General features: G+C 38.5%; 2 protein-coding genes across 5 annotated transcripts in view; one reads left to right on the top strand and one right to left on the bottom strand.

The window, feature by feature from the left end:
• Window positions 1-1,163, top strand: part of LOC118414478 (DNA damage-binding protein 1-like) — a 19,361-nt gene extending 18,198 nt beyond the window's left edge. For both annotated transcript variants that reach the window (XM_035818536.1, XM_035818537.1), the window contains exon 26: window positions 267-1,163. In XM_035818536.1, coding sequence (XP_035674429.1) covers window positions 267-350 — 84 coding nt within the window. In that variant the 3' untranslated portion in view covers window positions 351-1,163. The remainder of the gene's footprint in view (window positions 1-266) is intronic.
• An 87-nt stretch (window positions 1,164-1,250) lies between these two features.
• The window catches only part of LOC118414479 (nucleobindin-2-like), an 11,647-nt gene continuing 1,319 nt past the window's right edge, over window positions 1,251-11,578 (bottom strand). The window contains exons 3-13 of one of the 3 annotated variants that reach the window (XM_035818538.1): window positions 11,323-11,445; window positions 10,910-11,045; window positions 10,330-10,445; window positions 9,341-9,526; window positions 8,553-8,640; window positions 8,292-8,350; window positions 8,036-8,128; window positions 7,114-7,209; window positions 5,596-5,766; window positions 4,168-4,315; window positions 1,251-3,501 (exon numbers count right to left, since the gene is read on the bottom strand). In XM_035818538.1, the coding sequence (XP_035674431.1) occupies window positions 3,368-3,501; window positions 4,168-4,315; window positions 5,596-5,766; window positions 7,114-7,209; window positions 8,036-8,128; window positions 8,292-8,350; window positions 8,553-8,640; window positions 9,341-9,526; window positions 10,330-10,445; window positions 10,910-11,045; window positions 11,323-11,445 (1,350 nt within the window). In that variant the 3' untranslated portion in view covers window positions 1,251-3,367. The remainder of the gene's footprint in view (window positions 3,502-4,167; window positions 4,316-5,595; window positions 5,767-7,113; window positions 7,210-8,035; window positions 8,129-8,291; window positions 8,351-8,552; window positions 8,641-9,340; window positions 9,527-10,329; window positions 10,446-10,909; window positions 11,046-11,322; window positions 11,446-11,578) is intronic. The other 2 variants (XM_035818540.1, XM_035818539.1) reach the window with 2 other exon arrangements.

Genomic DNA, 11,578 nt, shown 5'->3' with positions numbered 1-11,578 from the left:
GTAATATGATTATATCACATGTACATACATTTGTGTACTTGTGTAGTATGTGCCATCATCTTTTTTGTACCTACTTTGATATCGTCTTCACTTCCTCAGCACTGATATCAGTTTGTCTTTAATGGTGTACAGTGCTTGTATGTACATGTATGATTGTGATAACTTTTGAAACTACATTGGCTAGCATAGTGTTCTTGTATATGTTATGTACTGCTTGCGGTGTGGTCATGAATGAAAAACTTTACTTATTTTTTCTTGTTTTGCAGATGGATGATGGTAGTGGCATGAAGAGAGAATGTACCGTGGAAGATCTCATTAAGTTAGTAGAGGAGCTCACTCGCATTCACTGATGATGCTGGACTGTAAAGAAATCCGCAAAACATCCTGTCCATCCCCATTAGATTAGTGGTGAACTCCATTTCGAGAAACATGAACAAAGGAAGCACCTGTTTGATCAGAACATACCATTGGAATGATGGGGATGTAAAAAAGGATGCCTTTTGGAGGTGTAAAGACACAACATGGATGATTATGTAACTATGTAAGAAACAAAAACTGGTAACCAGTACAGTACATAGTCAGAAAGAAGATGTAGCAACTATGACTAAACATTGCTAACTAAAAGGTTTGCTCCGCCCTTGCAACTTCCAGTAATGTCGCCCACCAAAAAAAATGAAAACACAGTTTTGCGATTGTTTAAATAAAATATAGTTTTGTCATCTGTGTTCTAACCGATAGACAGATCAAGGCTTAGATATTATGGGAAATGAAAAGTTGGAGAGTTCAAAATATTGAAGGTCATGCACAGGAACTGTAGCAAACATTGTACACAGATAACTTAACAGGTTTCATGTTTTTATGCAGTGGATAGATTTCTAATACGGGAACATCTTGTTATAGAAACTATTTAAACATGACAGTTTTCCTTGGTATGTTATAAGTGGCAAGTACACCTGTATGTATAGCAGTACAATGCCTTTGTTTTTTCTTAAAACATTTATAGTAGCTTAGAAACATTGAGCCACAAAATTAAGGAATGTAGTAAGTTGATTACAGTTTCTTTTATGCAAAGAAGTTTGAGATTTCTAACAGCGAGTACATGTAGTGCTTGTTGCTCTTGTCGATGTAAAAATGTTCTAAAGAATTAAACGGAATGTAAGACTGAAGTATACTTGTATAGTTGTGCTTAAGAATTATTTAAGAGACCAGTTGTTTGATTAGCTGTGAAAAATAATGACAGACATATATCATTTTCACTACTGTCCGTCATTTATTCCATGTAACTCCCTTGGGTGCAGCAGTACAGTGCATACAGCCTTGGCACTGAAGAAGAAAGAACACTACCCCTACAAATACAGATGCACAGTGGCCGATACAAGACCAATCATTACACATAATATTTTGCAATATAAACATGTACAACACTACTGATATAACATCATAATGATAACACATCTGCAAGTGATTCTTCTCCATTGTTACAATAGTGTGTCTTGGGCAAATCTTTTAATACATCTCAATTTCACAAGGTTTGTTACAGGAGTTGAAATTATCAACGTACGTGTAATTTCACTTTATGTCAATACTATACTACAGATTCATGTTTAGGGGAGGGGTTACATATGGAGGAACACTGGTGTGTTTTCAGTCTTCAGTGACAGTTATTATGAGTTATACTTTCTTGGAACAATCCAATCAGGCTCTAGTGAGCACTCAGGGGACTTGAAGAAAACTTATAGTATGTAGGCACCCACTACAGCATGAAGTGGGATGATAATCCAAAAGACCATCAAAAAGTAGTCACATTGCATGGCCAAGTGGTATTTTTCCAGAGATGGTTACTAGTTACATTACAGGTTTGACTGAACTGTAAATTGATGGTTACCAATTTTCATCCAAACTACATGTACAAATGTACATGTATCCATAGGTTTAATATCAACAGCTGGGGTAGCAAATAGAGTTAGTAATTCATTGGTTTGGTTTATTGCAATACAACATGCATTGGTACATGTACTTGGAAGAATTCAGATCATGACACTGACCAACATAAACGTATGTCTTTTTCCTTGACTCAACAATCTTTGACACCTTTTTCCTACACCGCAATGACAGTCTGGCTAATACCTTCTTCACTAATATTATATTGAATATAACATGCCACTGTCGCATACTACCAAAGCAGACTGATTAACACTCGAGTAATCAAAGTAATCCAAACATTGATGATCTGTTTTGGCAATCGCAGGAAAAACAGTTTAACAATGAGGTTGATACACAGGTAGGAGAAAGTTCACCATGATGTCCCAGACACCTTTATCCACAGTAACATACACATGTGGCAAGTAAGAAATATCCTAAGATATAACTTACCTTTGTGAAAACAATCCTTTTGACACCCTAACAACTAAATTTTACATATATCTTTAATAAATCTATAATATACGCATGTAACTCTTGTCATTCAAACTTGACATGCCCTTTTCACCACCTAAACAAAAATGCTGAAATGGCCAGTTGAAAACTAGCAATTGCACATTCAATAAATCGAATAAACAACAAAAACAGACCCTCTTACACATTAAACACATACACATGCATGCATGTAGTGCTCTATTACAGCATCTGGTATATTTTGTGGCGGTACTTTTTATACTGTATAATTCATTTGTCACATTATTTCAGCCATATTTCAAACGCTCCACCTGACCCATCCAACTGCAGCGATTTGTTACATTATATTCTTCCTTGACATCAAATGGCTTATTCACATATTAAATGTCAGTGGTTTGACTCGGATAGAGAATATGAATAACAAAAAGACAGGTAGAAACTATAAGAAAGGTTGTGTAAAAATGAAAACTAAGTAAGAAACCTAATATTCATATTAATGCACTAAACTAACCTGCTTAACTCTGTAACCAATACAGAATTGTGGCCAAAAGGATACTTTAGCAGGCTGAAAGTTAAGACAACAATTTTCTTCTGGTCAGAATACTAGCATACATTGTAGCACAATACAGATTTTCTGTGGTACAATATCATTTCATATTCTTGTACGCAAGACTGAATAAATTGCCAATTTATGGTACTTGCCTGTTTCAAAAAAGACAACCAATTAAAAAAATGTCCTTCTTATTGACAGCTTAAAAAAAATTCCTAAGCAGAAGAAATTTTGCAAAATTTGGAGAAAAATGAGAAGAATTTTACATTTTACGAAACCTCTAACACCAAACTGCCATTATTAAGCATCCCACAAGGCATGTTGTCCTCTCAAAGCCCATTCCCAATCATCTACAGAATATTTTGTTGATGAAAAATGATATTTTGCACCCATCCAAGTACTAATCTGATGTGAGGTCATGACCTATGTTGTGGGTTGTTGTGCCTCCTGTTGTTGCTGTGCCTGTTCCTCCCCATTCTGTCCCTCAGGTGGTAGGTTCCCACCTACAGCTATGGCATCTTGATCTGCTACTACAGCTACCTCAGGCTCATGCACTTCTGTGGGAGGGAGGAGGAACATTTTACATTGATTGACATCTGTATAAGAAATCTTTATTGACACAACAAAAGTACAGCAATTTTCATAAGGTCTATAACAACTACTTACAGTACATATAAACAGACATATATGAAAATCTTTAGACATGAATAAGTCAACATGTTGAGCCTTATCTGTACTGCCGTTGTAACCACCCCTTTGGGGTAACACACTAGCTTATGTGCATGTATGACACCAGTTATGTCATGTACTTATGAAATGTATTCATCTGGAATATTGTACATGATACACATATGGTCAAAGATGGTCCTTTCAAGTTCTTGAAGTCACACATTATATTAATGGAATCAATGTTGTGTTTGTTTCAGTTTGATTCATAATAACCATGGGCCAATTTTATTTGCCTTATGGTACTGTTGTGGGTCAATCACCTAGTTGCCCTTGACAGTGCAAAGGTCAAATTCTCTGCCTGATTTTTGACTAGTCTGACTAAAATTGCACTCCTATTGCCTGGCCCTAAAGTTGCCATATTGGGGAGGGGTTCATTAACCCCAGCCAGCAAGAGATTGTGTAAACACAGGCTAATTTTCGACTATCTAAGACCCATGACTTGCAGTTCTCCCACAAAACCTAATTTGGCAGCAGCACCATGTCTCAGCACTGACCTGCGGGCTGGCCCCCCTCCCCATCCGCTGCGTGTTCCGCGGCCTCCGCCGGCACTGCTTCCTGTCCGGCTGCAGCCTGGTCAGACTCCTGGGGAGCCTCAGCCTCGGCCGGCTGCTGTCGATCCTGGTCCTGACTCATCTGAACCACCTGGAAAATAAATGATACTCTTAAGTTACAGTTGTATGAAATTTCAAATACAGTCAGAACTGTTCAACTTCAAGTCTCTTCTTCATGTTTCTTTAAAATAGAAGAGGTAAGGTCTTCAAGGAGTGTGTGTCAAACAAAAGGGAGGCGATTGAGAAATGGAAATGAGGAGTAAATAGTAAAAAAGAGACGGTGACAGAACTTTCCCATACATCAATGAATTGCAAGAAACAATAATAAGGCAAATTGGACTTAAGTCTATGAGGCAGCCCTACTAGAAAATGAAGTCATTCGGATGATTTTCTACATATAACAATGATCAGGTTAACAATGCTGAGCTCTGAAATGCTATGTTACACACCTGATCAGTGAAGGCATTCCATTACCTAAGATTCTACCTGATAAAAGCACAATACTACACATTGAGAGAGTGAAGAAAGACAGACAGCAACATATATGTACATGTAGATGGCACAGAGGGAAAAAAGACGATGACATGACATGCCGCAAGAATGAATGCACAAACAAGGACTTTGAAAGTTTGAATAAATCAAACAAAGAAGAATGTCCTGAGCACAAGTTATCAGCATTTTACCACTTTGAGAGAGCCATCAATTTCTATGCACAGTCAGCTATTTGGTATTATATGCCATGGGCAGGCTGACATGGGATTTGGATTCATCACAGTAGACAGAGACTACATTAAATTTGTATTTCTAGCTCAAATACTCTCTGAAGTGATTACAATGGCTTGCTATACAACACTGAATAGTGGGTGTGCTCAACAGACAAAAGCAACTTCAGTGCAAAGACGTGGGGCTCAAGCCTGAACTGGGTACAGCTTTATACTTTTCAGAACTTTCAAAGTGATGATGGCGAGATAGATGCACTACCAAAGTGCTGCAATTTAAACTTGCTTTTGATAGTCCAATGTCTCACTTTCTGTAATGTGACAATATACTAGTAGAATGTAACAAAATCGGCAAAATGTGACAAAATTAGAATTTGATACTTTCTTTTTCTTATGTTCTGCAAAAATTGATATATACTCATGCATATTTTAACTCAGAGAACTACCATTTGTATTGTTCAAGTTTAGCTAAAACACACAACACTGTATTTACTACATCTTCAAGGCTTCATATTCCAAAGCTGACAAATTTTCATAATGTTGAGGTAATTTTTTCTTGTTAAACCAAAGAGTTGCCAGGTCAGGAGCTCTAAAGAGAAGGGCAAAATAAAAGAAAGAGGAGAAACAAGACGGGACAGTTGATGGTTTGGACCTGTTTTTGTTTCATTTTGACCTGCTGAAGTTGCTGTCGTTTCTGCTGGTGCTCAGCGCGCTGACGAGCCAGCTCTACCTCCTTTTGGCGCAGCTCGTTGGCTTCCTTCGCTAGCTGCTGCTCAAACTCCTCCAGCTCCTCTTCTGTGAAGAAGTCAGTGTCATCCAGGGGCTGTGGGCATGGACAAGGCAGTTTAGATACTAGTTTGATCTTCTTTATAATGTGGCTTCTTTTGAACATCGTGTACCTTTGTCATTCACACACACATCTAGGGGCTGTGGGCATGGACAAGGCAGTTTAGATACTAGTTTGGTGTTCTTTATAAATGCTTTATCTTTTGAACATGGTGCATATTTGTCATTCATACAATCATCTAGGGGCTGTGGGTGTGGACAAGGCAGTTTAGATGTGGGTTTCTTAATGTCTCTTCTTTTACTTTTACAAATGGTTATTCATAGAGTCGATTCCACATTACCAAGAGGGTGTTTCTTGCCTTTTGTTCCAACATTTTGGAAATCTTTATAACACTCTAATTGTGATAGGTAACTGTTTAGAACTGTTTATAACATCATTGTGATGTTCTAAATATTTCTACAGTGTTCATACATGTTAGAAACATTTCTAACATCAAATCCATTATTTCTGTTAGTTTCTAAACTGTTCCAACATAGATTCATCATTTGTGATCAAATGTGATCACATGTTCGAACATGGAAACAAAATGGTAAAACTGGGTCAGTGGGCTGGGGAGAGGGCAATTCACACATCCCTGCCAAGTACAGGAAATTGTCTGTCTGACACCTTCTCACAAAAGAGTCACCAGTGTCTACAATAGAAAATCTAAAAATACAAGACCTAAACAAAAGGCCCAGCTTAGCAGGTTGGTTTATGGTGGTAATAAAAGTTTTTATGGAGGAAAAAATGACACAAATTGTTGGAACATTTGATCACATGTTCCAACAATAACAAAAACACATAGATGTTTCTAAATTGTTCTAAATAAATAGATATTTGTACTATTAATTTGCGAATGTTTCCAACATATATAAATAGGTTCAAACATGTTCAAACTTTCATCTTCAATTGTTTGAACAGTTTAGAACTTCAGTGGCTGAAATATTCTTTTACTTAGAATAGTTCAAACTTACTACAAATATTATTTCAAAACCCTCTCGGTGACTCGGAATCGACTCTACAAACAAAATATGTAACAAACAGATATCCACATGTCAAACATCATCCACTAGACTAATGCCATTTTCACTATCTATACGATAGACACAACTTTTTTCCATTTGTCCTTTGACAGAATTTTGACACTGGGGATAGACAAAAGTTTTGTCCCACAAATTTGTCCCACAAAATAGAGGAAATGGCACTTCAGAGGGCTTAGGTTTAGAAATTTGGACCTTCGGACCATCACACCTTCAACAGGATTCCCATTCAAAATCAAAGGGACGGAATTCAGTATTGTATTATCATCATCTACTATCTTGACAAAGTATAAAAAATACTGACCTCAAAAGTGTCCTCTTCTGGCTGCTCGAACTCCTTCCGTTTGGTGGCATCTATAAATTCAGTGAAGCTCACCCTGGAGTCTTTGTCGGTGTCCACCTAGTTGAAAATTGGGTCAAAGATCATTAATAGACAGAAATTCACTAATAAGAATATCCCAATTCTACAAAGATGTTGGTCATTGTGATGTTTGTGTAAGAAAGAGAGAGAGAGAGTGTGTGTGCTTGGGCAGCCCGAGTGACCCTAAATGACTACCGGCAGACTAGCAGCGTGACACAAATGCTTTCAGACCTGCAGTGGCGCCCTCTCTCCGAAAGGAGGAGGAACGCCCGCCTCACCTTTTTCTATAAAGTAGTCAACAATAATATAAACATAGATGCCAGCAATATTCTGAAGCCTGCCCAAGGGCGCACCCGGGGTAGTCACGACTTCAAATATCAACACATATTCGCACGCACCGACATCTACAAACACTCCTTTTTCCCACGCACAATTCCCGAGTGGAATGCCCTGCCTGGCACGGTTGTAAGCGCTCCCAACGTTGAGCACTTCCGTACCAGGCAGGCGGCCTGCCCGCCCTAACCCGGGAGCCTCAGCTCCCCCCCCCCCTACTTTTGCCCCTCGCGGGGTCATTTGGGGGTATATATGCAGATGCAGATATGCCAGTGTTTGAAGTCTTGTAACTTAGAGTCTAAGACATATCAAAAGAAATGATCTTGCTTGCAAAGGACTTGCATACACTTGTTCATTTATAGGCATGACACTTAGCATCGTAGCTTTATGGCACCTTGGACCATTTTTCTCTCTCTGTATTATGATAGCACCAATCACTAAGGTCATATTACTTACTTTGGGTAAGAAATTCTGTATTTCCTGAAAAATTTGAATCCAAAAGGTTCATCACCAAAGGAACACATGAGCCTACCTCGTTTAAGACATGTTTCCTCATGCGAGCCCTCTCCTCTTCCATCTCACGTAAGTCATCTTCCTCGTTACCTTCCTTGTAAACCTTTTCCAGCTGTAATTGCCATGGAGAAATTCACTCATCATTAGATCAAACTTTTAACACAGTTTCAGTCAATACAAGACCAACTGGCAAGTGAAGCTGTACTGTACAGTTATACATACATGTATCACTTATCATCTCCACATGTACCAGTATACAAAAACATGCAACGTACCTCCTTTCCAAAGAGTGCCTCCAACTCCAATGTATCAAGGTAGCCATCACTGTTTGTATCTTTGGAGGAAAAGAAAATTAGATGTACACTTATAACCAGTACTGCAAAAAGGATAATTTTTTAAGTAATAATGTTCAGATATTACACATTTCAAAGAAATGTTGGACAGCTATAAAAAAAGTCAGAACAGATCCAAGGCTTTGGAAAAATGTATGGTAAGAAAAGTGGCACAGGTGCAGATATGGTTCATTGCGTACTTACCATGCATCCCAAAGAATACCTTGGGGTTGAAGTCTTCCTTAGCAAGGCCATCACCCTCCCAAACCTCCTCTAGCTGATCTTTGCTGCCCTAAGAAAAAGTGTGGAGCAACAGCAAAGTCAGGTAAAAACTTGCATACTGGGTATATGATTTCTGAAGATGATCCAAAGGCAATATTGTTCTTTTGTGACATGCAAATGTGATATTTTACCATTGAAATGTCAAGCTAATTGTGGATTCAAATAAAGTCAAGACATCCAGGCTAGACAGCTTTTGTTCCGTAAGTCTTGTAGACTTTTATTTCTTACTTTTTATTTTCATTTCACTGGTGAAAGACAGTGGATGCTGTCTGAAACGTTTGAATAGACATGTGCAGGGCTCGAAATACCACCTGTATATACAGGTTGGTGAAATTGAACCTGTGCAAGTATTTCTGGTGTCTACCTGCACGTAACCTGCCCTAGTCATGTAATGGGTTTTATCCTTAAATGTCATATGATGTAGGTGTACATGGATTGTTATTAGCTGCATTGAATATTATCACCAAGTAAGTATAAAAGAAAAATAGCAATGGTTCCTGAACAATTGTAGTTCCTGATCCATTGTATTCCTAAATTCAGAGTGGTGCAGATAAAACTTGTCTGATGCAGGTAATTTTCAATGTTACTTGCATCGGTGCAGGGATGAAGAAAAAAGTATTCTGAGCCCTGATGTGTGAGTGTCCAGTAGAAAGATTGATTTAACTGCTATTATTGCATTCCTTGATGAGTAATCTGCACAAAAGTCTTACCGGGTGGTTCATCTTGGGATGGTCCTTGTGTTTGCGCTGCATCTCCTCGTACCGTTCTTGTTCCTTCTTCCTCTCCTCCTCCCCCAGCTGGTTCAGCTTCTCCCGGCGCTGGTGTTCCTTCACCATCTCGTACCGCTTGAACTCCAGGTGCCTCTTCTGGTCGTAGTTCTCCAAGTCATTCACAACCTGGTAGAACATTCAGAAGAACAGGAGTGAAGAAATTGGAAAAGTTTCGGGATAAGCTTTGAGATAAATTTTCAATTACTGTATGTAGTTTTGACAAAAGAGTAATTGTGGCCCAGGCTGAAACAAATGAGCTCAACTCTGGTCGTAGTTTTCCAAGTCATTCACAACCTGGAACATTCAGGGAACAAGAGTAAGCAAATTTTTGGGGTATGCTTTGAGAGGGATTTTCAATTACTGTATGTGGTTTTGACAAAACAGCAACTATGGTTCAGGATGAAACAAATGAACTCCAACTCTGGTTGTACTTGTAGTTTTCCAAGTCATTCACAACCTGGAACATTCAGGGAACAAGAGTAAACAAATTTTTGGGGTATGCTTTGAGATGGATTTTTGATTATTGTATTAAGTACATTGTAGTTGACAAAACAGCAACTGTGGTTCAGGATAAAACAAATGAACTCAAACTCTGGTTGTAGTTTTCCAGGTCATTCACAACCTAGAACATTCAGGAGAACAAGAAAGAAAAAATTGAAAACTTTTTAAAGAATGTGTTGAGATGGATTTTCAATCATGTATATTAATCAGTACAAAACAGTAACGGTAATTCAGGATGAAATTTTTTTTTGGTCTCTTTTTCCTTGCACTATGCAAAACATCCTGCATGGCGCTTTTCAAATTTCCTAGATAGATATCAATTAATCGTTCGCATGCATCATTAGTTGATACATCACAGATAGATATTACAGCTCAAAAATCACATTTGTGGCATCTAGTCAAAAACAGTAATGAACAGCTCCACGTACTGCCTGGATGAGCTTGTTTAGATCCTCCTCTTCGAAGGATCGTGGGTTGCTGTGGTCCACATGGTTAAACTCCTCGTACATTTTCCTCACATCCCTCAAGTCACCTTTGTGCAGGCCTGTACAACAAAAGATTTGGGTTCAGCAGATATCTTGGAAAAGAAGTAGCCTTTGAAATCAAGAAGCTTTTATCAAATTTTACCTGAAAAAGTTCCTAAATATTAAACTCACAACTTTTGAAAAAAAAAAACTACTTGTCCTGTATTGATGTATAGCTCAATGCACAGTTATGCAATAAGAGACAAGTGATAGCAATGAAATGCTTCTGCCCTGCATTGCACTAATGCTAAAACACTAGTCCAGAGTTCCAAATGTTAAAGTAAATCCTCCATCAAGTCCTAAAAACCAATAGTATCAAACTAGATATGTTGCTTCAACTCCTCCACCATTTTGCTTGAAGAACAGTCCGATGCAGAAAGCGAAGCATAGTGAACTTAGTTGGCCATACCAGCTGGGCCATATACACCTCGTGCAAGAGGACAAGTGATTAATTGATAGATTGATTGAATGAGTGACGACCTACCATTTCTGCCATTCTGCATGTCCATGAGCACCCGCTGCAGTTTCCTCAGCCTGGTCACCTCTGTTCTCTTCAGTTCGTCCAGCTGGGACCTCACGTTGTGGGCCACCAGGTTCAGCTCAGCAGACAGTTTTCCAGACTTGAGGGTGGATACAAAACATTTTGGTACACAAAACTTCACACTTGTTGGAGTAAGGCCAGGCGACAAGTCTATGCCATGGCACAAGAACAAAGTATTGAGTATTACCTACAGTAGATTTCTGTATCAATATTGATGCCATTGAATCAGACGTATATTAGTACCTAAATCAACAACATCACATCTGATTACCACCATGTACCAGATTTTCTCTTTCAGTTGAAATGAAGGGAGATCATCATGACGTATGCACAGCCATTAGGGATTGAAATCTTACCTTGATGTCTTCAATGTCTGCCTCCTGAAGCTTTTTCTTGAACTCTGGGTCAGTTTCTAGTACTCTGACCACTTCCTGAAGGTAGCTGTCATAATGGAGCCCTGTGTCTTGGGATTCTTCCTGCTGATAAACATACAACATTGAAATAAGTAACTTGGGATACATACATTTCCAACTGACAAGAGTTATGGAGCATACTTTGATGTCATAATACAGTTTCCTGTTCAACAGTCAGCATTTTTTCCATCCTTATTCC

Source organism: Branchiostoma floridae, chromosome 4, assembly GCF_000003815.2.
Source record: "Branchiostoma floridae strain S238N-H82 chromosome 4, Bfl_VNyyK, whole genome shotgun sequence".
Taxonomy (NCBI): Eukaryota; Metazoa; Chordata; class Leptocardii; order Amphioxiformes; family Branchiostomatidae; genus Branchiostoma; species Branchiostoma floridae.
This window is presented reverse-complemented; position numbering and strand designations above follow the sequence as displayed.